At 55.0% G+C, this 27,946-nt stretch overlaps 6 protein-coding genes across 6 annotated transcripts; all 6 read left to right on the top strand.

Annotated features, from left to right (window-relative positions):
* Positions 1-3,308: 3,308 nt before the first annotated feature.
* On the top strand, positions 3,309-4,835 carry ColSpa_02610 (phosphatidylinositol N-acetylglucosaminyltransferase GPI2 subunit; the record flags this gene model as incomplete). Its single annotated transcript, XM_049268822.1, has 1 exon — positions 3,309-4,835. The coding sequence occupies one exon, from the start codon at positions 3,309-3,311 to the stop codon at positions 4,833-4,835; it is 1,527 nt and encodes a 508-aa protein (XP_049124779.1).
* Positions 4,836-7,269: 2,434 nt separating this feature from the next.
* ColSpa_02609 (uncharacterized protein) lies at positions 7,270-8,092 on the top strand (the record flags this gene model as incomplete). The annotated part of the gene is made up of 2 exons (XM_049268821.1): positions 7,270-8,016; positions 8,051-8,092. 2 exons carry the CDS (start codon positions 7,270-7,272, stop codon positions 8,090-8,092), a joined length of 789 nt encoding a protein of 262 aa, XP_049124778.1.
* Positions 8,093-10,245: 2,153 nt separating this feature from the next.
* On the top strand, positions 10,246-10,844 carry ColSpa_02608 (uncharacterized protein; the record flags this gene model as incomplete). Its single annotated transcript, XM_049268820.1, has 2 exons — positions 10,246-10,733; positions 10,832-10,844. The coding sequence occupies 2 exons, from the start codon at positions 10,246-10,248 to the stop codon at positions 10,842-10,844; spliced, it is 501 nt and encodes a 166-aa protein (XP_049124777.1).
* Positions 10,845-15,661: 4,817 nt separating this feature from the next.
* On the top strand, positions 15,662-16,376 carry ColSpa_02607 (uncharacterized protein; the record flags this gene model as incomplete). Its single annotated transcript, XM_049268819.1, has 2 exons — positions 15,662-15,736; positions 15,804-16,376. 2 exons carry the CDS (start codon positions 15,662-15,664, stop codon positions 16,374-16,376), a joined length of 648 nt encoding a protein of 215 aa, XP_049124776.1.
* A 4,881-nt stretch (positions 16,377-21,257) lies between these two features.
* Positions 21,258-22,472, top strand: ColSpa_02606 (putative squalene synthase; the record flags this gene model as incomplete). Its single annotated transcript, XM_049268818.1, has 1 exon — positions 21,258-22,472. The coding sequence occupies one exon, from the start codon at positions 21,258-21,260 to the stop codon at positions 22,470-22,472; it is 1,215 nt and encodes a 404-aa protein (XP_049124775.1).
* Positions 22,473-25,519: 3,047 nt separating this feature from the next.
* Positions 25,520-27,219, top strand: ColSpa_02605 (uncharacterized protein; the record flags this gene model as incomplete). Its single annotated transcript, XM_049268817.1, has 2 exons — positions 25,520-26,780; positions 26,852-27,219. 2 exons carry the CDS (start codon positions 25,520-25,522, stop codon positions 27,217-27,219), a joined length of 1,629 nt encoding a protein of 542 aa, XP_049124774.1.
* Positions 27,220-27,946: the final 727 nt, after the last annotated feature.

Here is a 27,946-nt window from a genome sequence, read left to right as displayed (position 1 = left end):
GAATCACATAATACCTACCAACCCATGGCGAGCGGAACTCCTAAGCAACATGGCCGCGTCCAGCCCCCTTCGGCGGCGGCCCTGACCCTATCGGAGAAATAACAAAACGCCAAACACGAAGCAAGCGTGCAAACAAACAGGCAGTCATCGAGCAAGCCCTTCAGCGAGTGCGGAAAGGGAATCCATTGAAACCCTGCATCACATCGTGACCGAGACCACTGAGGGACATGGGCATCCATCTTCCCCCCGGCCGTGGTATTGGACGCTGACTTGCACAGCTTGGCCTCTTGCTCCTACGGCTCAGGTCCATGTTGACAGAGGGTCTATGGGGCCGTAGAATTGCGCACGGCACGCGGGATCCCGCCTCTTCCCACAGACTCGGCTCGCTGTTACTGTCCGTGCTGCCTGGCTCATCATCTACTGTAGAAGTGAGTGCCGATGATGGACCCCTTTTTGACTCGGCTGGGCCAGGATGCGTAGTCATGACCAGTCCGCCCAGTACGTGCTCTGTCACGATACTTGGCACCGCTGTGCCGCAGGTCTCGTACAGATGAGATTGCACAGCTGCGGTCGGCCTGATGCACTCTGCACCTCTCAGCCCTCCAAGCGAGCCACTGCCCCCTAGGATGAATGAGGTAGTAAAGGTCAGCAAAGCACCATTGGCTACCAGTGGACTGTCGGCAATAATGTGTCTCGTTATGCACTAAATGAAAGCCCTCTGGGACGACCAAAGTCGTTGCAATAAATCTGTTTCTTTTATTTTTAAACATTGCGCCGAATCACTCCACGATGGCCACGACCAGACGCCTACGAGCGACGGTACCGCAGCCCGGTGCGAATCGGTGCCAAAGGGCAAATTCAATCCTACCATAGTAGCAAACAATGGTGTGGATCGACGCCAAGGGTCCACGGATTAGCGCTCCTGGTGTCCAGCCCACATTTCGCTTTTGCTTTTGGGGGGGGGGGTTTTGGAATCGACACAGACACCACGAGGGGATGCTGGCATAGGTATTGTCTGTCCGCCAGCAGCGACAGTGGCACGTTTACTGTCTTGGGGGTATCATCCAGATGCGAGATGCTGTGGAAGTGTGTCTCTCTGGGGGGCATTCACAAACCAAAACATCCTCGTCCTGGGCAGCTGGAGCCCGCCTCCTGTGACAGTTTTGTTACAGCGCAGCCGAGGCCCACATCGGCAGAAACAGCGAAACCCGCCTGTTCTTGCCCTCAATGGTGAGGTTGTCCGAACGTCAAAACGGTTTCAACAGAGCTTCTCAGACCAACCCCCCCCCCCCCCCCCCGAGAATGGAACGCGATCCCCATCGAGGATGAGACTTGGCTGGACACAAACCCGCATGCACCACCAAGCGTGTCCGGCAATTCCTGCAAGAGATGCATGTATGGAAGAGGAGGTCGAGCCGACTTGTCGCAGATCGTCCGCTCGTTTGATGTCATGATGCCCATTTGTCTGAATTCGAAGAGAAGCGGATCGTCAATGGCACCTTGGCGTCAATCGTCCCATCGAGCTGAAGGTGAAGCCATTCCCACTAGGACAGCCGAAACGTTGGCGACCCAAAAGCGGGCTCCCCGTCCCCGTCCCCCCTGTGGCCGGATTTGAGTTATTCATACAGAGTAGACTCTCTCTATATCCGTGCCTTGGGGAAACTCTTCTGGTCCGCTCGCCAAGGTTCCAAATAAGCATTCGCATCCAAGTGAATTGGTACGCGGTGCCAACTTTGCACGCCTGCCAGCGCTGCAGTCTGCTTCTTTTTCCGGCCTAGCCCCTGCACAACGAGGTAGAGGGCCTGGACCAGTCGACCTTGGCAATGCTAACGCAAAGGGCACGGGAAAGGGCCCAGAAGAGCGGTAGCAGCATGAATGGGTACGTTGGGGGACGGGGGGACAGGCACGCGACCAGAAAGTAAACAGCCACCGAGCATGGCACCATCAGTCATGAAGCCTCAAGAGACGGGGGAAAGACTTCCAAGAAAGCCGGTCGAAGGCCAGGTCCAATGGACCAGGGGGCAAGCAGCGAACAAGCTTTGTGCTGCTGCGGGCCTCCTTGCGAAGAAGCTCCACGCCTTCTAGGCAGAGAGAATTCTAACAGAGGCTGCAGCCCCAAAGTGGCTCTGGCATTGGTCTCTCGTATCCCAACGGCGCAAGGGTTTGCGGGGTTGCGGTGATGCCGATTCTCTTTGGGGTAAAGTGGTGCAGACATGGCGATGTGGAACTCCGTCCGAGTCCATTTTACTCGGGAGTCGGGCGTACGCCTTACGCAACTAGTGAACCACTAATTACTACCCCCATGGTTCGGTGCAGAGAGTGCTGTGTGTGTGTATGTGTATGTGGTTGCGGTTCGCGCGAGTCCGTCCGGGGCTGGGAGAAGCGGGTGCCGCGGGTTGCGTTGCGGACGTATATATCCAGAGTTGTCGATGCTGCCGGTGGGACTCACACTTCGCTGCCTTCGCCGCCTTCGCCTCGGAAAGTCAGGAACCAACCAAGATGCTTCCATCTCGCGGCCGAAGCGGACGCGCAAGCCGCTGGGTTTGAGTTTTCCCGGACGGAAAAGGCCATCGAGAGATGCTCGGAGGCCGATGGCCTCTGATGGTCTGGCGATTGGCCACGCACCAGTCGTTGCCAACCCGACCGATTGGCTTCGAAATGCGATTGCGGAGACGACGTGTTGGGTTTGCAGGCAGCTAGCTGGCACTCTGCCTGCAGCCATCTCAGAATTCGGTGCTGGTTCCGAGTCCCGAGCCGGGCAAAAGAGAGTTAAGCTTGATGCTGGCAATGGGCATTTTTACTAACCCCTCCTCGGCTAGGGTACCTAATGCCAGTAAATAATGCAGTTCTGAACTAGTTAGGGATGGGACATACTCAATTCTTTGCCTGACGGCGGAAGCCGCTCCTTTCGGCCACCGACATTGACGCCAGCTGGGGGGGGAGGGAAAAAAATGGCTTCCCAATCCGGCGACTGATCCGGTGCTGCAGACCCATGTCGACACGACATCCTTGGAGCTAAGGCGCCCTTAAGCCCACTGACTCGGCTGCCCCCACCAATCTCCTTTCCCCGTCTGTGCACGCACCCTTTTTATTCTTGTCTCCTTGGTTCTGCTCCAATTGCCCAATCTGGTGCAGCCTTGCGCGCCTTCGCCCGACTACAATCCATCCGCGCCTGCGAGGCTGAGAAGGGTCTCGGTCCCGCTCCCAACGCCAGCAACCATCGATACGCACCTCATCCAAGCCATTGAGCCTTGCGCTCCTTTCTTTCTTCCCCCTGCCCATAAGCTGTGCCCGGCAGTCCCGGCCTGATGTCGCCGACGACGCCGACAGACTTTGGCTCCCTCCCTCCGCCCCTCACCCGCTCTTCCACCGTCCCGACCGGCTCCAGCACCGGCGGCACCAACAGCATCAACAACAGCAACATCAACGTCACGCGCCAGGACCGCTCTCACCTTGCCCCCGAAGATGCCTTCTTAGCGACCTCGCCGCCGCGCCGACCGGTCCCTTCCTTCCCCGATGCCTCCACCGGGGCGGACCACCGCGCTGCGCGCGCCCACCTCCGACACGGCGCCGTCGCCGGCTCCCGCTCCCGCTCCCGCCGCAGTCGCAAGCGCACCTGGAAGAAGCTCATGTGGGTCAAGCAGAGCTACCCGGACAACTACACCGACCAGGACACCTTCCTCGAAAGCCTGCAGCGCAACCCGCGCCTGCAGCCATACGACTTCTGGCCCCTGGTCGCCGACTCCACCGTGATTGTGCAGCACGTCTGCTCCGTCATCATCTTCATCGTCTGCTTCGTCCTCATACAGAAGCAGCGCGTGTCGCCCGTCTCGGTCGTGTCCTTCAGCAGCCTGGCGACCTTCCTCGGATGGCTGCTCTGGGAGCGCTGGGAGGCCGACGAGGAGCGCAAGGAGCTCAGCGGCATGGCCGGCAGCGCGACGGTCGCGGGGCGGAGGGAGCCCAGTCGGAGGACGGGGAGCATGCGACGTCCGTCGCCGCACATGGATGATACCTCGGCGGCGACGACGGCGACCAGCTCCCTCACGAACCTCTCCGCCGGCGCCGAGCGCTTGGTGCGGCACTCCCACTCCGCCTCGGCGAGCTCGCTCATCTCCACGACATCGACGACCTCGCAGTCCGCCTACCGCCGCCACAGCCAGGAAGTCACGAGCCAGCCGCTGCCGCGCCGCTCCTCGTTCCCCCTCCCGGGCGACGACAACAGCCGGCTGAACCAGCGCCTCAGCACGGTCAAGAGCGCCATCCTCATCTACTCGACGCTCCTCGGCCTGTCGCCCATCCTCAAGTCCCTGACAAAGTCGACCTCCCCCGACAGCATCTGGGCCATGTCCTTCTGGCTGCTGACCATCAACATCTTCTTCTTCGACTACTCGGGCGGCGTGCGCGTCAACATCCCCGCCTCGCTGTCGACCAACGCCGCGCTCATGGCCTCGACCGTGCTCGCGAGCCGGCTGCCCTCCACGGGCCAGGTCTTCAGCCTCACGCTCTTCAGCATCGAGGTGTTTGGCCTGTTCCCCGTCTTCCGCCGCTACGCGCGCCACCGGAGCTGGGGGTACAACTACGCCATGACGGTCTTCCTGGTCCTCGGCGCCGGCGCCGGCGTCGGCGTCATCATGGGCGACGACGGCAGCGGCTCCTTCTGGCCGTGGAAGAGCGCCGTCGCCGGCATGGTCGTCAGCGTGCTGATTGCCGCCATCGCCATGGGCGGGTGCAGCTGGTGGCTGATTGGGCTGCAAAAGTACAAGAACGAGATTTACGGGCCGTGGGACCCGGCGAGGCCCATCATCATGAGCCGACGGCTCTGGGAGGACGGATGATGCGGAGGTGCAGAGAAGGAGAAGGATCCTTTATTGTTCTTGCAGTGTAATCTACCTAGGCATGAATATAGTCTTGAGTATCGTGTTCGTTGTGTTTTTTGCGCTTTCGAGGCAACTGGGTCTATGCTGCGGCGAGGTAGTGCAGCTTCTGCATCTCGTCCAAGCACCCGCCCTCGTCAATCACTCCCCTTTGCCTTGTCTTCTCTGGTTCCCCCTCCCCGCTAGCCTTTGCCCTCATCTCCCAGCAATGCGTCAGGAATCCCACCAAAGCGCCCGCAGAGACAACGGCGGACAGAGCACAGCAACGTGCCGCCGTCTTCCTCATGAACCCGGGCGTGTCTGGCTCCTCGTAGCCGGATGGGCTTCCCTTGAGCCCGGGGCCAGCATCGACCGCCTCACAGACTGAGCTCCGAGCTTCCATGCTGATGTTGGCACATGGGTCCCGGCTTGCGATCGGGAGTACCGTGTCTGCGAACCTTGCTGTGTTGTAAACGTGTGCCGTTTGGGGCAGGGGTTGCGGTGAGAGCCAATGTGTCTTGCGACTTCGCCCAGCAGCTTGTGCTCGATCGCCGCGTTACCCATCGTCGGCGGCCGAACCGCTAGGTTCGTCTTGTAGATCTGGACTCTCGAGGCTTGGGGCGGGCCGTGGAGGAGGCTATATCTTATAAAGGTGTCTGTGTCCGGGTGTATGATTTGGGCGGGGGAGGAGCGGGAGCAGGAGAGGTTGCGGCGCTGGGTGAGATTTGAACTGAGTAGGTTGGATGATGGGCGCCTTATAAGCGGAAAACATGACGAGAGCAGAGTATTGTTGCGTGCGGTTTGGGAGAAAGGTGCGTGGCGTGATGTGGATACCGGGGTCCCGAGAGCAGAAAGGGAGATGACCCTTTGGGCGCTTCGTGGCAGTTTGGGTGATATCATGGTTGACGTTTTCTTTTCTGATTTCATTTACTTGCAGTACAAGGTTCTAATCAGCAAACGTGGGCCGGGTGGCCACCTGGAGATGTGTGTTCGCATGCTGACATCGGAGATAGCTGAGCAAAGATGAAGATTATAATATTCCAAGTTCGGTTTTGTCATGGTTCCCAACCTGAGTTTCGACATTCACTAGGATTCTTTCTTCTTCTCTGTTTCTATTGGGTTTGGGGTGGTTTACAATCCCTACCACAGCAAGGCGGAGATGGATCATCGAATCGATGAGTTAAGAAGTCGAAATGATAAAGGGCTGTGGTCCCTATCCGCTGCCTCATCAACAGTGTTTGCTTACTTGGTTCCGTACAATTTAGGGTTTGTTTTGGTCTCCAATGGAGATAGCTTGAACACACCCGAGTTCTCACCAATGTCGTCTCACCCTTCTACCTCATTCTTGTAAGCGGTTGTCTGCCAACAGCAACGAAAGCATCTACGGCGCATGCCAAGTCCGTGATTAGCCACCGCCGAGAGGGTGCATTGATGTAAACAGACATTTCCGAGAAATCTTTGCGAAGCAGCGGCTTGAGAGTCTTGGGGAGACACCTGCCCTTTCGTAATAGTGAGGGCAGGCTGGTCGTCTGCCTAGGAGCAGATGCAGGTTCCGGGCGTGAAGTAGGCCGGTGCCCCAGGTCAAGTGCGATTTGCATGAGATTGACTAGTCGCGAACAAGTCTAGGTGTCTGGGCCGGGATCTTGATACCACTTCGACACAAATGTGTTGTCTGTGCAAGAAAGTACGAATAGGGGCAAGCATCTTTGTGTTCTGTGTTAGCTTGATTCAGTCACCAAACGTAGACGAATCCCCATCTGTGAGGTTTCTGTCATCAATATCAAGTGAACAAGACACTGCTCCATATCAATCTTTGGTTCAGTAATAGTCAATGAGTGATATTGAACTGATCATCAAAATATCGCAGAAATGGCTCAATGATGTGTACCAGCGTATTATTTTCTACTTGGAGTTGGTGATAACTTGCGGCGCTATGCTGCGTGTCAGTCGAGCACTCGTGTTCACCTTATGGAAGCAAAGGCAGCATTCGCAACTGCGCCGGTCTAAGCAGCTCCACCTTCAACTCTATAGGTCTTGAACAACTCGCAAGGAAAGAACAAGGCAGTCAGGAGGCAGCTCCTTCCTCACCTTCGGTCATGCTTCCCTCCTCTCCACTTTAGGTATTGTACCCGTCTTTCGCCCCCAGCGTCTCTACCGCTTCACCTCCATCTTCGCTTTGCTTTTTCCTTTTGTGCGGACGGGTTTTTAAAACTTGGGAAGATCTACACAGCCTTCGGCTTCCTGCCAAAATCACACCAAGCTGCTTGATTCCCTCCCTCGACAACCTCCTTCAAACTCTCCTCTAGCATTGATGAAGTCCTTCCCGTTCCGGTCTCCGGTCTCACACTCATAATATCTCTTCCCATAATCCTTGCGTACGCACCAAACACTTCGAAAGATCACAAAGAACTTCGCCATGCCCCCGGGTGAGGAGGACCGCGGGCATCAACCTGCAAGGACACCACCGCCTTGCAATCGCGACGAGGCGGATGCCCAGCTCAACGATCTGCTACGCGAACGTGGTCTGTACTCGAACGATGGAATTGCGGATGGTTTTAAACACGGAATCATTCATAGGTCGCTGGAGATTCTTTCACAGCAGCTTTACAGCACAGAAACTCGCTTCATTCATGAGATTATCCAAAACGCCGATGACAACGCATACGGCAAGAGCACTGCGCGTGGATCACTCCCGAGTTTCTCACTGAGTCTAAAGGTTCATGACACTGGCAACAGCAGCCCTGTCCGCAACAGAACCGGGCACAAAAAGTACGTTCCGGAGACCAGCTGCAACGAGGATGGATTTTCCATTGCGCAGATTGCTGCTTTGACCGATATTGGAGCTAGCACGAAGACGAAGTGCAAGGATGTCCATGGAGGATTCACTGGCGAGAAGGGGGTCGGCTTCAAGGCAGTCTTCCGCGTTGCCGATGCTGTTTATGTTGCCAGTGGCCATTACCACTTCAAACTCGACAACAGCCAAGGCATGATCGGAGCCCTACGCCCACTCCCATTCTCCTTCCCGGCACCCGGGCCCATCTCTGATTCCACGCGTATGATGGTCGAGCTGAAGAGCCAAGCAGAGTATGAATCTATCATGGGAGATCTGGGAAAGGTTCATCCGGAAATCCTCCTCTTCCTCCGCCGTTTGAGGCAAATCTCGGTGGATACAGCAACGTGCAAGACAGAATACACAGCAACACACCGCGAATACGACAATGAGTACCAAGGCGAAATGAGAGCAGTGATGGTGCACAATAGCGATAAAACCAGAAGCCTAGAAACCAAGTACATCGTCGTTCGCAAAAGAGTTCAAAACATGCCAATCGAGCCCCGGAGAGAAAATATTTCGACTTCCGAGGTCACCCTTGCCTTTCCTTTGGATGGAAATGGAAGACCCAAAGTCCAACAGCAACAGGTTTTTGCATTCCTTCCGATTAACTACTATGGCTTTCGTGTGAGTTTCTGCTGCAAACACGTTCTCTTTGACGAGACTAATGAGGATTCCAGTTTCTCATCCAGGGTGACTTTATATTGACAGCAAGCCGGGAAAGCCTTGCCCCTGCTGAGTGGAATGAGAAGCTTCAAGAGGCCATTCCTAGTGCTTTTGAGGCGGCTATCCACAGGTTCAACAATATCAAGGGGGCCCTACGTTATTCCTGGCCACAATACCTGGAATGGTCGGCGACAGGTATCGCTTTCGGCAAAGATCTTGGGCCCAGGCTCGTCAAACACCTCAGCTCTTGCCAAATCCTCCAAACTCGTGCCGGTCTTGACTGTTTCCAGAAGCCTGGAAATTTGGTGTTTGTTCCACCTGAATTCTGCCTGGATGGAGAACCATTAATCGAGTCCCCAAAACAACGCCAAAATCATCTGGCCTTCGGATACACACCAAATAGGACACTGCGTTCCAGCCTCAGAGATCTCGGCGTGATTGTGATGAACAATCAACTATTCGTTTCCCAGCTTGCTGCGTGGGTAAGCCTGGAAAAGCCTGACCTTGACCTCCAGCCATTGGAGTGGCACAGCAAAGTGGCGGCCATTGTGGTCGAAAGTGGGTGCTCCAAATATGGACTCAAGAGTTTACCCATCGTACCAACACTCTATGGGGCTTTCGTTCCCGCATCAACAAACAACCTATACAGAGTTTCCAGCGAAGACGCTTGGGGTGCTCCTGGTGGCATCGGTCTGGAATTCGTGGACCCGGGAGCCAGATGTGACATAAACATGGAAGCTTTATTTCAATGGCTTGGTATCCAAGAGTTTACGGCTAGCGACATCTGCAAGCGGATTCTGGAGTTGCACGTAGAGAAGGATCCACGTCCACGAGAACACGTTGTCGAAGAGGTCATCTACCTGTTCCGCCATCGGCTTCTGATTCGCCCAACAGACAGGAAAGGGTTGGCGAAGCTGTGGTTCGCGACCATAAATGAAGAGAAACCTTTGCGTGCGCACCACGTGTGCTTTATCGACCCCGACATCCAGCACAACCTCATCCTCGAGCATGGTTCGAACACCTCTGCCTGTATGAAGGTGCTTGTTCCAGAGTATTTCGAAAATACTCATACCATGACGAATGATAGAGAAGAGGAAGACACAAAAAAGAGAGACGGCAGCCGAGGCGACGAAAAAGATGACGGTGAACACGAGACGCAGAAACGGAAGAATCCATTTTTCGAATGGCTCAAAAACTCTTGCCAAATATCAGTACTTCCAAGGCTAACTTACAAGGCTAAAGGTAACCTGGACAAGACCAGCAACCTGTGGAGGTGGCTGATCATCAACGATGCGCCTGGTCTTCTCTTGCTATTGAGAGATCACCTGAAGTATTACAGGCCCCAATTGTCAGTTTTAGGTCCAGAAGCTCGCAATCTGATGGTCGAATGTCGAGATGGCCATGAGCGGAGACTGGAGCATACAGCGGTGCCAACTAAGGCACTCCTAGAAACATGTCCGAACCTGAACTTTGCGAAACTACCCAATCCAGAAAACGAGAACTGGAAACCCTTTTCCACGTTCAGGGTGGTCGTGGAACCCAATTGCATTGCTCACCTGCGAGAGCTCCAGGTAATACGTCAACATCCTTCAGCCGAGGTTTCATTGAAGGATGTGCACCGGATTTACCAGTACTTGTCGCAGAACAGCGCCAAGATACAGGAATCCACGTGGTAAGATCTCTACCAGATCCCTTACTGTCTTCATCGCTCAAGTGTAAGCTAACGTTGAAAGCGAATCTCTTCGAGATGACAAGCAAGACCTGATCTATCACCCACGGGGTGGTTGGGTCACCATAAAGGGCTGCGTTTGGGAGAGCCCAAACGAGCTCAAGAGTACACTGGCAATTGCAAAAGTGTATCCCGATTGTTGCCAATTCTTCCAGGGCAAGTTGAATATGCAGAACGCTGGAGTTGCCGAGGCTGTTCAAGAACTAAATTGTCTTGCAAAAGTACCGGATCATTCCAAAAACCCAGAGTTGTTGAAGACGATTATACTCATCTTGAGTGGGTACTTGAAGAAGGATAATTTCAAGGAGAACGACTACACCATCGAGCTACGAGAACGAATGCTCCACATCAGGGTCTTCCCGATGATTCCTAACGATGAGGCATCGAAGGCATACCCGCGAACTTACAAATCCCTCGAGGACACGTGGTACATTAACGACCGAACTGCCTTGAAGAAAGCGTTCGTAGGAAAGGCGCACATATTGGATTTTGATGTTCAAGACATGGACCGGATTCTGCCCTTGATCAAGTGGCTCGGCCTCGACCAGCTTCTTCTAAGCAAGGCGGTACAAGAACGTACATTGTACCTTGGTACAGTCCAAATACAACAGGGCTGGTCTGATTCCATTCAGGAAAAGGCTCAGTTTATCGCGTTGTAAGCTGGCTGACACTGAGCCTTGAGTGTGAAAGCTAACTTTAGTCAGACTGGGTAAGCAATTGGACCAAACGGTGCCGACTTTCGAAGTCTTCCAGGCATCAGGCTTGAGAGTTGAAAGGACAATCGACAACATCCAAGGTGAATCCGATTCAGGGCATATCAACATCGACAGAAAACATGACACCATCCAAATCGTCGTTCTCCTAAATCCATTTGAAAACGTTTCTCCTCGGGTAGAGCGGGCGCTGGTTGAGTTCTTCAGTGGTCTCTTCCACATTACAGAAGTCAAACACATCCCGTTCATCTCCCAAATACTGAAAATTGATCTTCCAGAGATACCGCCGCTTTTGGAAGAACTCGATATCCACTGTCCCTTTCCCGGCAACTATGGCGTGTCTAGAGCTGACTCTCGTATACTCGAGAAGTCGGTTGGCCGCACAGCGGCTCCGCCGAAGGGTACAATTAATGCACTCACCATTGGGGCAGTACCCTCTCCCGCACCGCCTGTTAAATATTCCCTGGCAACTTGTGCAAGCGAAACCGCCATAAGACAGGCTCGGGAGCGTTTCGAAGAAATTGGTCGAAAGGCGGAAGCATACGTGAGTCAATATCATCCAAAGATGGAATGGTTCCTCTGACTATTATCTAAGGTCGATGGATTCTTCAAGAAGCGCGTACCTGACTGGAACTCCAATATTCATTGGACAAGTCATCTTCGGGAACATTACGGCCATCCGGCGTTCCTTGGTGACGAGTCAACAACGGCCGACTTCACGTATGTTGACAAAGGAGGTGAGCATATGCTACCGATGCTTCAGAAGTTAGGTGTTCTGGCGGTTACATGGTGTCGTCAGACGATCAAATACCATTTCGAGGTGAAAGGTACGGTGTGTGGCTGCGATGAGCCTTTTCACCTCAGCCAAAAGCAAATGGAGCTGGTAAGTCCTGTCTGGCCCATTGCCCAAAGCTCATGGAAACTGACTCCCACAGGCCTGTAAGTATGCCAAAAAAGGGTAGCGGAGTCCCATCGGACATCTTCATCATCGCACGCGTGTACGACGTCAAGAGGGCACCTGGTCTCCGGTTCTACACCGACCCATGGACGGGGATCTTCAAGGGTTCGTTGTCAATGACTGCATCGAACAGTGCGTTTTTGATCACCCCCCTAGGTGCACGGGCGAGTCATTGAGTATTTTGGAGAAGATAACGTGTTGGACAATTGTTTGATATAGAAGGATGGGCTCGGGGTCGTGGACTTGTTGAGACGAACACATGTAGATCATGTCGAGACACTATAGCCAATGGAGTCAAGTGAATTCCAAAGATAGTGCTGTGCTGTTACCGTCACCTATGCTTGTTTCAGCACTGCCAGGTGGAAGCCGTGGACACTTCGCCCAAGACCACTTACGGGGATCAGTAACGTGGAATCCCTGTGCCTAAACATGTTTATGGCGTCGACCTTTTAATGTCGACGAGGTCGCAGCCGACATGGGTTCCAATCTTAGAGCGCAACGTAGATCAAAAAGAGACTGCGAACTTCCCCAATACACTTGGAACCTTGCCGCAATTTTTGTGGCATAGACAATCAAGGAAACACAGCGGGGAACAGCAAAACGCTGACGGGCTCAAAACTGCACAACCCTAACATGATTCCTGTTGCCTCTATTTCTTTTGCTTCTAGTCGGTGTCGGGCTATTGTTTGGGAAAACAGAGGAGGATGGGAAGACGAAACAACAGGGTCCCATCGGCCACTGCTTAATATAAACAAACTCTGACGACCGCGGCCGACGACCCGGGTCGACGGACGGATTTACGCCGCGGCGCGACCAACCCCGTCAACGCTTACTGGCCTCTTGCACCGCTGATGGTAACATCACCGTCCTGAAGGAGTGACTATGCTGTGCTGTGTTTGGAAACTGACCGTTTTCATGGCCCACTGGGTTCATCCTACAAGTGTCTTCTCGCCGGTATGAATTAGTGCGCTTAAATTATGTTGGCTTCATTTCGAAGTCCTTGTGAAACATCGCAACCAAACCTTGTTTACCAGCAGAGCACAGGAGATTCCGCTACGAACGGCACAATAGGTTGTGAACAAGGCCATGATCAAGTTGCTCCACCGCCATTTCCCGGCCTTGTGGTGCTTCACGGCCAAGACCGTCAATGGAGAGACGAACGCACTCCGGCTGTTGTTAGGTTTCGGCCGCCTCTCTCTCACACCGTCTCCTGGGGTTCGCGCTCAAAAGAGGAGCGGGCCAAGTGAGCAGGAGTGCTTTGTTACTATTGCGATACCTTGACTTACATGCGGCCGAGACAGGACGACTCATGCGATGTCAGGATGCTCAGGGCCTCTCGATGGTGACCGTGGGGTTCTTCGTGGCCGATGAGATCCGCCTAAAATCGACCGACCCACGATTCTCTCTTCCGACCCCTGAGTATCTTGACACTCGTCATCCCGCTATTTAGATCACCGATGGGGATGGAATCGCGGCCCGGCCTTCGGCGAACAAGCGAGACATTAGCCAGGTCCCGGAGAAACGGGCGCTGGATCGCTGTCTCTCCTTGTCCGGCTGTCACTGTCTTCCTTGGTTTTCCCGAGTATCTCGGATTGTGACAAAACGAGGGGACCGGGCGAGGATTTAGGAACAAGCGAGGATGGTAACTCACGTCCGGCGTCCCCCCTGGTCTTCTCGACTGCGTCCAGCCACGCCGAGGTGGGCTTGCTGTCAACAGCGCCCGCCATGCCACCGGGACAGGATGACGGGCTTGGGTTGTTTGATGAGTGGAGCGCCGAGTTTATGTGCTGAAATTACGGCGACCGGACAGGAAGGCTTGGTACATTGTTGTTGTTGTTGACCTTCCACCTTCTACGGAGCATTTGTTGCGGGGAATTGGAGGCTGGCCATGGCACTGCCGCTCCTCCTGGGCAGAACAGGGGATCCGAGCTCGTGTCGAGTGGGTTTATTGCACAGCGGAGATCGGCATAGTAGCATAAGGGAGAACTCTGAGGAGGCCCGAACGTTGGTCAAGCGGACTCCACGCCGCGACCAGACGAAGGTCGGGGAAGACTCCAAGTCGTCCAAGTTGTGCTTAACGTTAGTACTATCGCTCGTGTTGTCTCCACGTCAAGCTTGGGGTCCACGGACGGCTCGCGGGTTTAACCACCACTTTTTGGATCAATACCGAGTGATCAAAAGTAATGAAGAGAGGAAGGACTCGTGTCAGGGAAATTATGTTGATAAAAAGACAAGAAAACCCCTCGCCTGATAAGGCAAGTCGAGAAGGTTCAATGTTTTTGGTTTTAGCTTTTCTTCTCACCTGTCAACGAAATTAATGACAAAACTCTACAGTACGTATCCCAGGGTCCGTAGGCTTGGTTGTTGCTAGAAAGCGTGGGCTACTACGAAATAGAGTAATTCATGTTTCCTTTGTGCAAGGAAGATACTGCTTCGCACGAACTCTGTTGAAATTGGTCAAATCAGATGCTCGAGAGCAGCCAGTGGTTTGCAGACTGTGGAGTGCTTTCTCGTCCTCCCGCATCCTAACCCCGGCCCCGGGGCGACCCCCCTTGTCCGCATGTCACATCGCACGATGTCATGCCAACCCGTCCGGCACTCGTAGCACCGGCCGACGACTCGCACTACTCGGATTGGATTTGTGTGTTACCATGACGGCGACGTGTCGGATCGACCAACGGCTAATGAACTCGGTCCAGCCAGCGGCGGCCCTGTCTTGCTAGCCGGCGAGAGACATTCAACAAGAGGAGGGTGGGCAAATAAGGAACACAGTCGACTGTGGAGGAATATCTTTGGTCTAAATCGATCAACCCAATGTCTCAACGCAGGACAGCACAGCCGACGGCGTCAACGCGCCCAGTCGACGAGCTCGAGCCACCTGCCATCCAATCAAAGCGCACGGGTGCCCGTATTTCTGTCCGTCCCATTCCTGCGGTCTCTGCTGTCTTTGCTGTCACTACCGCCACTGCCACATTTCAGGGCTGGAGCTAATGCGGGCAAGCTGCAGATAGTTCACGGACAGCAGCTGGGAGCTAGAGCTGAGGAGGGCTACTGCAAAGGAGGCAGACGGACGGACGGACCGTGGGGCGTGCAACCTCCCAGAAGAACCTAGCTCTCCCAGCCGGCGGCTCGAATGAGAGACTGAATAAGGGATGGGATACATAGCAGGCATTCGCCCAAGTCTCATTGGGCGTTGCCTCAGTCAATTGGATCAATCGCAGTACCCACGAGTTCGCCCGCGCCTTGGTCGAGCACGCAGCATGATTGTTCCCAATTTGTGACCCCCCTGCCAACCGTTGTCCCAGCCGGAGTAAAACCCAGATCACGGTTACATGTACCTGGTGTAAAAACCGGCAACCTACCTAGCAAACGGGTCCCGCCCAGGTCCGGGGCCAGGTAGGTATACATAGTAGCTCGGCAAAAGCCTCGAGCACCTCGACGGCCGGCTTACCCCTTGCCTTCCACCCTCCTCCCTGCCTCACTTCCCCAAGTCCCCAGCCCAATGGGCGAGACCGGTCCCGCGCCAACAGAAAAGGGAAAACGCGAAGCTAACGTTCCTAGAGCGTAACCCCCTCCCAAACTAGCAACGGCACAACGCACGCGCTGCGCGGTACGGATATGTGGAATAAGCTTTGGCAAGAAATGGCGAAGGGGGGAAAAGCTTCGAAGCTGGGCAGGGGTCTCATCTCTCTTCACGGTGGCTTGCGCGCAAGTCCAGGACGCATATTTATCCCCCCTTCCCGTCTCCTTGGGCCGCCGTTATACCTCGTCCTGATCCTTTCTCCCTTCAACCCTCACACACCTTAATACCAACGTCGGCTGTCCTTCGCTCTGTATACCACCCGCCAATACCAACTTAATTCAGTCCTAATACTTCTCTCACCAACCAACCAACCACACACCACATTCACAATGAAGTTCACCCTCGCTCTCGTTGCCGCCGGCCTCGTCGCCGCCCAGGACTTCTCTGGCCAGCCTTCGTGCGCCGTACGTGACGATCCCTTTCCCCGTACGACTCGTGGTCTCTAGGCGTTGAACTGACACTCCTCCCCAGATCCCCTGCTTGACTGAGGCCATCCCCAAGGTTGGCTGCTCCCTGACCGACACTGCCTGCCAGTGCACCGAGGAGAAGCAGCAGGCCCTCGTCCCCGTCGCCGCCTCCTGCCTGCTCGCCGCCTGCAACTCGGCCGACCTCACCAAGGCACAGTCCGCCGCCGCCGCCGCCTGCGCCGCCTACAAGGCCACCGCTTCTGCCACCGGTGCCGCCTCTGCTTCCGCCGCCGTCTCCTCGGCCGCTGCCTCCGTTTCCTCGGCCGCTGCTTCCGTTTCTTCGGCCGCTGCTTCCGTCTCTAACGCCGTCACCTCTGCTCTCGCCTCCGCCAGCGGCGTTGTGTCCTCCGCCGCCGCCTCGGCTTCCGCCGCCGTCTCCTCCGCCCACAACGCCACCGTCTCCGTCAGCGGCGCCTCTCTCACTGCCTCGCGCACTGCCTCCACCGTCAACCCCTCCGGCACTGGATCCGGCGCCAGCGCCAGCTCCACGACCGCTGGCAACGCCGCTGCCCAGGGCACCGCTGCCGTTGGCGGCCTGGCTCTTGCTGCCATTGCCGGTCTCGTTGCTGCTCTGTAAGCGACCTTGATTGGCGACAATGCGGACGTAAAAGGGAACATGAAGACTCGGATGAAGTAGGGACGACTGTACTAGACGCGTAGACGTAATGAGGACGGGCGGTGGAATCTTTCAAAGAAGAAAAAAAAGTTCATGATCATGGCCTGTTGGCTGCCTTTGGCTTAACGTCTTGCTGTAAGACACAGGGTAACATACTTTAATCCAATATACCAACAATGTTAGAATACACAAACTCTCTCACTAGGCGGGTGTAACGATTCGATTGTCAAGGTTGAACTTTCAGCTGTTGGCAGTATGCTCGCAATCGGCTTGTAAAGGCTGAGTTTGGCGGTACATGATGGTTGGAGTAACGTTCCATCCGGTGTGTTGACATGCAAATCATAAGCAAAAGCTTCGCTGTTGATGACCCTTGCTGACTGCTGTGTCTGTTTCATTGATGCTTTTTTGTTAAAGTATGGTGGGTTTCTCCAATTGGCTGTGGTGTCTCCTGAGTTTTCGGGTCCTGTGGAACTATATCGAACTATGTGATTTGACGTACCAAATACGCTTTGACGACACCTTTCCATAAACTACTATCTCTGAACAAAGCCTGCATACATATAGACCACGTCCAAATGCAAGTGATAATCTTGTCTGAGGAACCAACCTTCGATACAAGGTAGTGGTGCAGGTTGGCAATCTCTATCCTGTTCTCTATTCCGGTTGCAGGGACATCACTGGTGGCAGAAAGCTATTTGCCGGCTGTGGAGCTAGTCACACTAGCGGACCTGTTCCCATTTCCACATGGTGTTAGCCTTGGCTGTGAGTGAGCTGATACCAATGCTAGATATGCCCTCTCAAACAATTTAGCTCCGCTGTGCCGAAGCTGCAAAGAATTGAGGTAAAGCGCACGCAAGAAACCGACTCACTTGGTCCCATTTTCCCTGAGATCTTCAAAAAGGTGAGAACTCCGGTGCTGCTAGCTTCACTGGGCTCAATGCTATCCCGCCGGAATCGGACCCGTGAGGGTCGTTTCGGCGACAGAAAGCCCGTCCCGGCCGAGTGGGCCCGGCCGCCTGCACCGGATGCCGTCCGGCAACGTCGCCAAACCCCCAACTTTCTCAAACCGCTGTCCAGGATACGACCACAATCATGATAGCAGCGCTTGGGAGATTAAACACATCTTTGCTTATGGTCTTTTCTATGAAATATAAATCTCTCAGTTACGAGCTAGCGAGTGCAGCTGGCACCCCGCTGGTCTACGCCCGTCAGGTCTACCAGATCAAACACTATGGGCCAGCCTGATCTTACCGATTTGCTTTAGTTTAAAAAACGTAGTTCAAATTGATTCTATTTTTATAGGTTTTTTTCCTTACGTGTTGACGCATCACTGGGTGCCTTCCAACAGTAGGCTGCATGAGTGGCGGTGAGAACGGGATAGGGGATTCATACGCCGCACCAAGCTGGATGAACTGGGCAGATGGGTTGCAAGTCACGCACCCTCAATTCCTGAGCTATAATCCCCAAGGTAGATTCTAGCCGAACAGGAGTTACGCTCGCAACCTGCTTCCTAGAACCCTTCCCGCATACCCAAAGACGAAGAGCCCACCATATCAACGCCTCTGACTGCGCAGGAGTAAGGTATTGTCTGGCTTTTCCCAACATACCCTGCTGCAGCGTTTGTATTCCAGTCCGAAGTATAGCATGCATGTTTCTTCTTGCCCGTTCCATATAGCTTGCACGAGTGAGGATGCCTGGAACGTCCCGTCCTGAGTACTCAAGAAACAACCTATAGTTCCTAGTAAGGTACGCATTGACTTAATCGTGACCGGATACCTCGTTTTCGTTTTGCCCCTAGTCAATGATTCTGTAGCATACGACCCGGGCCTTCAACCCCGCAACGGCTGAAGAGAAAGAATCAAGATGCTACAGCTGCTTCACGGCAAAAATAGTCCTATGAAGTAACTGCTGCTCGCATATCTAATTTGGAGCCGCCGAACGTCAGTACATCGGGCGATCCTATTGATTGGAGATTGAACCCACCCCCCGACATAACGCTTCTCACTTGGATCAGATCTTGGACTGAACATCTACTCTTGTTGTGCCGACTTCAGGTTCCTGTCGTAGGCGAAAATCATTCCGCGCGGGTTCAGGAATGCTTCCATACTAAGAGTGGCTAGGAAGACGATCAATGAATAACCACAACAAATGACTAACACCAAGTCTTAGTGCATCCTCGGCACGTGTGATGTTCAATCGTTTAGGAACCAGCATCATTACCGGCTCTTCACTGAGTAGTGACCATGTATCTAGCATAGTCTCTACCGTCACTCATCTGTCAGGCTTGACAGCTCTTATGAGACATCAACAGAGCCATCCCTGGGAGGGATACACGTGGTTAACATCTATGTTCGTCCTACTGCTCAATTCAATGCTGGCAATGGTCCCGAAAAACTAATCTAACTGGAATCACCTCCAACGCTTCCCTCGAGCCTTTTGACAGCTACGACTTCAACAAATGACCCGCAGTGTGCTTTTTGTTACGTGACAAGTAGCAAAGACGTTTATCAAGAAGATACGGACAGACTACCCAGCGAAGAATTCACAAAGAGAGACGTCACCACGTTACCGTTTCCAACCTCCTAGCCAAACGCCTGCACTGCAAGAGATGGCAGTTACGATAATATTCCTGGTTTTTTGGCCTCCTTTCCAGAACCATCAAGCTTTCGATCCGTATTTCCAATGGTATATAGCAGCATATCCACGTGCCTCCCTCTTGGTACTTTCGTTCGAACTGAGTATGTGTTCCAGGTCAGTGCGTGGAATTACAATTTTCCCGCTCTACAAGTCCACCTCAACAGGACGGGTGTATGCCCAGATGAACCATCTCTTCACTGATGAAAACATGTTCTATGTAATAATACTGAGCTAACCCTTTGTCAGCCGTTGGACTATGCTGATCGGGTTGAATCTAGAGCGAATGAACGAGGGTTTCCCACAAGGTACTGAGTCGCACATGTTGAGGCACTCTAGCCTGGCTATGCACGATGAGTATTCATGTTTGTTATTGCCTGCTCATATACTTGGCCATCAAGGGGCAAAGGTCGAGGTAGGGAAAAGTGGCCGAGAATCTCACTTGAGGCTGCAAGTCATCATGTTCGGGGGTTTGGGCCTCTATGGTCTGTATGCCGCTGCGTGTCTATTTGGCAACAGGTCTAGGCTGGGGGTGAGAATGGGTTGCCATTATACCAAGTCACGTTTGGCTTCCTTCGACTTACCATCGGGACTGCACTAATCATACAACAAGTTTTCTACCGCTGGTATTAGAAGAACGGAACGGCCCCAACTCTTTGTAATGGCAAATGTATAACAGCCTATTGTCCTTAGGTCCCAAAGGCATGTCACGAAATGTGACCAGGGTGCTGCTTAGCACTGTTTGTAAACAGCAAAGAGAGAGTTCAAGCCGTTCCAATGGTGTTTCATGGAAGATGAAGAAGAGTAGGAAAAACCATGCTGCGTCAACCGAGTTGAAACTTCTTCCTATGCAAGCAAACCAAAAGAGGGGAGCTTCACTGTCGGCTATTGACGCCACCTTCTGCAGGTTGAAGCACGATGCGGGATATTTTCAAAGTTCAACAAACGTGTATGTGGTGCCCAGACCACCGGATCTAAGCCGCTACTGCTGGCGAGCTTCAGCTTCTCGCGATGGTGCCAAGTTGAAGAGTTGAGGGCTGCAACAGAAACGCAACCCATTCGGTGAAGGTCTGCAGGATTCGAGCCCCGCCAGAAACAAACCCGCGATTGGCGCCCACTACCGGCCTCCCCCCCACCATGGCTTTGGAAAGGACGCCAACACGGACCAGGTGAGCAAGAGCCCCGGCTGGCCGACGGGGGTCACGTCCCCTAAACGACCATGTTGGCCGGCGCGCCGTCCACTGGGAGGGCGAAACAGTGGAAAATCGGCCGGTCCCGCCATCCTGGACCGGTTGCGGTGCAGCGGTGGAAGCGGGTAGGCTGGCATTCCGGGCCAGTCAGACGAGCGGGAGCGTCACATGGAGAACCACACAACCCCAACCATCCAGTCAACCAGTGCGTCCCTCCCTCGTGGCGACTGCGATAGCTCCCCACTACAGTCCACCACTAACCCTTGGCGATAACGAGTCGTACAGTAGTATGTAGTTGAAAGGTTTTTTTCCCCTACCTTTCTTCTGTCGACTGACTAGGATGTCGCCGCGATAGAGGAAGAAAAAAAAAAGGCGATCCCTCCCCCCTCCCTTCTCCCACTTTGAGACCGATAGAAAGAAAGTTGTCGACCAGAGTTCCGCGCCGGTCTCGAATTCCCATTTCCGCATCGTCACGCGAGGCACGCTGAAGGCATACAACCTGCCAGCGACCTGCTACATAACTTCCGACGGCAATCATATGTTGCGCGCCGTCTCAGACCTCTACTTCACATACCACTTTCCGGCGCATCGGTACATGTGCCGTTCTATCGCAAGATAGACTAAACAGCAGGCGACTTGGAGTCTTTGCGCTTGCTGCCAGGGGACGAGAAAGACCAGAAAGCATTCCACGCTTCTAATCTATACAAACCACACAAGAATTCATCGCGGCGATACCTCTCAAACTCTCTGTTGAGATTATCCCGCGCAGACGGCGAACACGTTTGACTGAGCTCACGCGCAAGGTATGTCGAACAAGCCAAACGGGACGAATCTCTCTTCCGTTGCTGTGCGACAATGACAGTGGCTAACCGCATCACCAGATCGCTGCATGCCCAGTATCGCATCCCGCCTCGAGACCATCCTGTCGCTACCGCTTTTGCGCCTCCCCTTCGCCAGGACCGCAGAACCCGACACCGACCCCCGCCGACAAAGACACGCCTACGAGCCACTGCCCACCATGTCCGCCGACGACACTTCCAAGAACCTCTACACCGCGCCGGTGACGACGACGCAAATCACCGCCGGCGCCAACGAGACGGAGCTCGTGAACCAGGGCCTGAACGACATCGAGGCGCGCAAGGTGCACTGGTGGAGCTACTTCACCACGCTCGACTTCTGGATCGTCCTCCTCATCGGCCAGGTCCTCGCGCTGTGCATCACGTCGACCAACACCTTTACGTCCTTCCTCGCCAACAACGGCGTCTCCATCCCGGCGTTCCAGACCGTCTTCAACTACATCCTCCTGTTCCTCATCTACTTCCCCATCACCATTTGGAAGTACGGCTTCAAGAAGTGGGGCAAGCTCGTCGTCAAGGACGGCTGGAAGTACTTCATCCTCTCCTTCCTCGACGTCGAGGGCAACTACTTCACCGTGCTCGCCTACCGCTACACCAACATCCTCTCGGCGCAGCTGCTCAACTTCTGGGCCATTGTCGTCGTCATCGTGCTCTCCTTCTTCCTGCTGCGCGTGCGCTACAAAGTCTTCCAGATCGTCGGCATCATCGTCGCCATTGGCGGCTGCGGCGTGCTGCTCGCCAGCGACCACATCACGGGCTCCAACGGCGGGCCCGGCATCGACATGGTCAAGGGCGACCTCTTTGCGCTGCTCGGCGCCACGCTCTACGGCGTCACCAACGTCGCCGAGGAGTGGTTCGTCAGCCGCCGCCCCGTCTACGAGGTGCTCTCCTTCATGGGCATGTGGGGCATGTGCATCAACGGCGTCCAGGCCGCCATCTTTGACCGCGAGTCCTTCCGCGAGGCCAGCTGGAACGGCCCGGCCATCGGCTACCTCCTGGGATACACCTTTGCGCTCTGCCTCTTCTACAGCCTCGTGCCGCTGCTGCTGCGCATGGCCAGCGCCGCCTTTTACAACATCTCGCTGCTGACGGGCAACTTCTGGGGCATCATCATCGGCGTCAACGTCTTTGGCTACTCCATCCACTGGATGTACCCCATCGCCTTTGTGCTCATCATCCTCGGCCAGGTCGCCTACTTCCTCGCCGGCAGCATGCTAGGCGACTCCAAGAAGCCGTGGCTCGGTGACAACCAGGAGAACGGCGTCGCCGGCCTCGGCACCGCGAAGCTCAAGGCCATCAACGCGGCGCGGAAGCGGCAGATGGGCGCCGACGACGGCGTCCGCGCGAGACGGGCATCGGCTGATTCCGTGGTCTGAAGGACGGCAGTTGGATGCGACAATGCATGTCGCGGTACAACGCTGTTGTTCAATTCGTAGTTTTATGGCGGGTAGGAGGGGATATTGAGACAAGTGTTGGCTCACAACACCCTTCAGAGCCATTGTAGATTCAGCTGTGGCTTCTCCGTACTATAGCCACGCGTGCGCTCGTTTTCCAAGAGCGAGGATCAATATACTATTGGATACCAAGACTCACTCCGACTGTCTCTCACCATCTGCCGCGTCTCTGCTGCGTCGTAACTCCAGACTAATGCTCCCTAGCTTGTGCCCGAACTATTCGCTTCCCAGCTTCTACTGAATTCGAACCAAATACCACGTCTCCAAGTCTCTAGTCAGCCACCAGACCAGAGCGGGACAACGAGTGGAGAGCCGCACGGCCTCCTCTACGACGTTGAACCGTGAGGATGCGCGAGGTGCCGGCCGGTTGGGCATTGGTCGGCGGGTGGCCCCGGTCCGGTCGCCCAGGAAGATCGGAGATCGGAGGGGAGGGTGGGTTGGTTTTGTTTCCTGTTCTGTTTTCAATCGGGCGGGCGGCACGTTTCGTCATGCGCAAACCCCCCAAAGATAGCCTCGTGGCCTGCCGTCATCGTCGTCGTCGTCTTCGTCGCAGGTCTTGTGGCCCTTGGGCAGAATGTTTCGGGCGGCAGGTGAGGGGGGATGCCGACCGCGTACCACCCTCCCGTTTCCTCAAATCACAGTTTTTGTTTTTGCGCGAAAGAAGGGGTTCACTCGAACTCCCCTCCCTGCGTCCACGCGTACCGCATCGCTCGCATCGCTTCTCACCCGCCTTGCCGTTCGTCTTTTCTCTCTCCCTCTCCCTCTTTCTCTCTCTCTCTCTCTCTCTTCCCCCAATCGGGCTCCCGGACGCAACGCGACACAGCGCAACATAGCTGCAGGTTCCAGGTCCTCCTGCGCATGCCGGCCGCCACATGTCGTGCCAAGCCTTGCAGCGCCCGTACCTGTCATCCGCGACGTTTGCGCAGTAGCTCGAAGCGATTGGTTTTTTTAATTTATTTTTCCAACGAAAAAGCAAAAGGGGGCTGCGCAACTTTGGCTGTGCTAGATGAGGCCAGCCAGCCAGCCAGCCAGCCAGCTACACAGACACGACACGACAGGTTTTGTTCGTTGCCACGACGCAGCAGTCGCCCGTCCGCCGTCGCACATTAGACATGAGTATCTCCGCAGGCTTTCCGCTTGGGTTCTCCGCCCCCGCTTCGTTACCAGTATCGAAGATGCTTTCCCATCTCCGCTCGAGACTGCCCTCACCCGGTCGAGATAGGCCGCCCTGAACGCTGCTTGTGACCCGTGCTCCTTTTGGACTTTGTGCCAGGGCGAGAAGGAGGGGCGGTAATGTTCCAACGGACCTGTCCGCGGGCCGCTGTAGCCAGGGCGCCCGCCCGCCTTACCCAGATACAAGGTAATCGCCTCGCCAGCATCCATCATCCTTGCTGTCGTCGCCCATCTGTGGATAGAGTGGACGTCGGCCATGAAGAGACCGCCTCGGCGCGTCCTGCCGTGCGTTTCTCGTTTGTCAGAGCCCGTTTTGATGATCTGCGAACAAAGTCGGGCGCGGAGCCGACGTGTGTTGGGGGGAGAGTGGGATGCAAGCAGCGCAGCGTCGTCCGCTCACGAGCACTCCCTTTTGGGGGAAAAGAAACCACAAACGAGCCCTCATATCGGGCAATGAGCCGTCCTGTGCAAGTCTTCTCGTCCAGAGCAGACGGTGGTTGTGGGCACACTCTATGCTACGGCGCGTCTAGCCCAAGTAGGCCAAGATAACTCGGATTCGTTCTCGTCTAAGCCATGGCATGGGTGCAGGGTAAGGCGCCCGATTGGACCGTCGTCCTGCTCGTCACTCGCCTCCGTCACCCGAGTCGAGTTCGGCGACGGTGTAATTGGATCTCGGGAGAGTGATGGGCTTCGTGTATCCCGACTTTCGTCTCTCCAGGTGTGTACCCGTATCGCCCTGCGTTTGAGCATCGTCGTGCAAAGTGCAAGACTCCAGTTCTCTTTGGCTGGACCAGTCTTCCCTCGCCCGCAGCCTAAACTGTCTTATATCGACGCATCAGCTCTGTAATTGCATGATGTCTTTTCCGCGCGAGTTGCTACCCCTGCGTTGGCCGGGTCTCATCCATCGTTATCAACCTTTCACGTCCCAGTGTCCCCTCGACAATCAAACAGCCTTTCTTTTTGGTTCGTCATATAATCTACCGATTTAGCACCTCAAGCCCTGCCATCCCTACGCCGGGACGTCAAGGCCACCAGAGAGGAATCTTAAAGAAGGCCAAAGTCTATTTCCTCTTCTCTTAGAGTTTGAAGCGCAATCGCCGGACAGCCCGGCAGCCAGTACCTCCGCGTACAGTCCATACATCAGGGCCTCCCCCTCCTTGCCTTCGTCTCAGGCTTACAAGTTCTCTCTGCCTTGGGCCTCTCTCTCATCTTCCGATCTCCTCATCCCATCTCCCGCTGCTCTGCCCCCCAGATCTGCTGCCCATGCTCATACTTGTTTGATCCAATCCGGCCTCTGCTTCTACCCGGGACTGGCTTGTTAGAAGGAGTCACGGAGCGGACGATCCACCAGAGGGACAAAAAAATAAGTGTCCCTCCATTACAGCCTCGACTCGGCGGACTGCCTCAGCGAGGAGGACGGCAGCTTACGAATCGTCGCAGCAGAACGCAAAGTCTATTGCCCAAACCTACCTCACACACTCACCAGTACAGTGGGTTGTTTACTCGCGCTGCGCAGAAGGCGAAGGTCTGAGCTCAGCCACCGGTTCGAGCGTCATCTGATATAGCGCGGGGTGTTCGCTCGCTTTCTCTGGGGGGAAGGTGTGGACGCTCAATATTTCTTTCACTTGTACTCATACACAGAGAAGCCGTCGTCGACCAGTTTCCTGGGACGTCAACTTCGTTCAACCTGTCAAGTCATTCCGTCGCTGCATTGACAGGAACTTTATAAGAGGACAACTCAAGGAGAGAGCGCAACTCATCACCAAAGGACCATGGGTCCGACACACGGCCCCAAAATGATCAAGAGCCCATCTTGGTGGGCCCGAATAGGTGGCAGCGCCTCCCGCCGCTCCAAAGTCGTCTTTGCAGCCTTGACACTCTTTCTCGCATCGTCGGTTTTCATCTTACAACCAGACTGGCACGTTCCCAGCTCCGGGCTGCGCGTGCCCGACTTACACCACCAGCCTTCGTCGGGGCCATCGACAAGTCCTCCGACTGAGAATAGCCTCCGACCTCAGAAAAATGCCGGCGACAACGGATACAGCCCCCGGACTGCCATTTTGTCGCCCGACGCAGATGGTGTCTTGTTGTCCGCAGGAACGCCCGTCTTCACTTCTCCAAGCGGGCGGTACTCTCTCATCCTGCAAGATGACGGCGATCTCGTTCTTAGTCGCATGGAAGAGGACGGGACCGCTCATCCCGTGTGGTGGACCGGGACGGGTGATATGCACAGCGGCGGGCGTACCGTTGTCGTCGAGAAGCAGAAGGACCACTTCCGTATCGTGTTGAACGCCATGTTGAAGAACAAGTGGACGACAGTGTGGCATAGCGACCTGGAGCCAGCGTGTAAAATCCAAAAGAATGGCATCATATGGCGCGACGAGAGCGACAGCCATTCGCAGTCGACGGGCATGTTGGAGTTGACAGCCGGGCAGCTCGAGCTTTCGGATCTAGGAAGGCTCTCGATCGCCGGATTGTGCGACCTATACGTCTCACCAAAGGAGCGTGAGAAAGAGCGCTCCCTGGCCGTCATCGTCGCAGGGCTTTACAGGACCAACCACATGACCTGCAAAACGCATATGACCAACCTCATCGCCGACCACTCGTCCTTTGCGAGAATCGATGTCTTTGCCTACGTGCTCTTTGAGCCTGCCGACGTCAACGTATTCAACCGGACCAAGGAGTCCATCCAGGCGGAGCTGCGGGAGTGCTACGGCTCGCACCTGCGGTCTGTGGATGTTGTGCCCGTGGAGGAGGAAGAAGAAGATTACCCCGGCGGACAGGAGGCGATGGAAGCGACGCCTTGCGGGAAAAAGTTGCGGAGGCTGAACAACCAGTTGAAGACGGTAGCGCAGGCGGCGGAGAAGTGGTGGGCTTGGAGTATTGCGAACGGCTTCATCCACGATACAGTCCTGCGAATTCGGCCCGATACGTCACTCAGGGCGAAGCCCGAGTTCAAGAGCCTGGAGGCGCTAGGGCAAAACACGCTCGTCCTGCCGCACCCGCACGGAGAGCACTACTTTTACTGCGCCCGGATGTGTGGACGAGTTAGCGTTGGTAAGTGACTCGCCCACCTGAAAAGGCTCCGCTTCGTATGAGAACGAAAGCTCACCAGTGTACCCCAACAGGACCGACCGACCAAATCGCCTACGGCAGCGCGGCTGCCATGGGCCACTGGCTCTACATGTACGACAGGTTCCATCAGATGGTGGAACTCGCGGCAAGCCCCTCTGGGCCGGCACTGCACGACTTCTCCGGGTGCGAGGTATTGCCTCCGAGTCCGCTCGCAAGCGACTGCCCGAAGCCCGCGCCGTGCTCGATTGAATGTCTGGTGGCATGGTTCCTCGACGCTCGGGGGTTGGACTTCCACGTCGAATGGGGCTGGGAGCAGAACCTGTTGAGGTGGATAGATCTGGGGCCGCTTGGCGCGGAGGAAGAGAGACTGGCTGATCACGACGGCGATGATGATGTGGACGATGGACTGGCGTGGGGATAAGGAGCGGGGACGATCTCTGCGAAATGGCGCGATTGGTCTTCTTTTCTTTCACTTTCATTTGTTCATTGGATTCTGGGAAAGCGCGGTGTTTGGGCGAAACGGGATACACGCGGATTGTTGTTCTTGGGTTCGAGGAGAAGCAATCAAGGAAAAGGGAAATGTGAATAGGAATGCATTGGGGCCAAGGGCTGTGGAAATGAGCATCAGAGTGGCCAATCGGCAAGGTATCAGCAGCTCCAAGCTTTATGGAAGTCTGCAAGTCGGATCTTGTCGGGTAGACAGAGTTTACCCAGCCCAACGAAGCGTTGTGAACTGCAGGACGCACTGAGGACCATGTTGGTGCTGTGAGGAATACCAATCAGCCATACCCGGGATGCGTGTGCACGATGCTGTAACTTTCCGCTGACAAGGTGGATGAGGTTCTGAGACTCAAGGCGGAAGACTAGTCCCCCTTTCGAACAAGATACAGATGTCGTCAACCTTGCGCTCGCGGGTGTCGATGAAGTTGAAAGAAGCAGATGTCGTCTTCAGGGGTAGAAGAGTCTGGGTGGGGGTAGGCGGATGTGGGCTAGTCTCAACTTCCTCTTGCCGGCTTGAGACAGCACCCATGAAGACACTCAGTTTCTCTGTTGCAGAACACAACAAAGCGATGTGCTGGAACTGTTCTAGTAGAAAGTTGCATATACACAAGTAAGGAGATTGGTCGACATGGTTAGGAGAATCGGAA

The sequence above is a fragment of the Colletotrichum spaethianum genome, assembly GCF_022836535.1.
Source record: "Colletotrichum spaethianum MAFF 239500 DNA, contig05, whole genome shotgun sequence".
Lineage (NCBI taxonomy): Eukaryota > Fungi > Ascomycota > Sordariomycetes > Glomerellales > Glomerellaceae > Colletotrichum > Colletotrichum spaethianum.
Note: the sequence above shows the minus strand (reverse complement) of the source record. Positions and strands in the feature narration are given on the sequence as shown.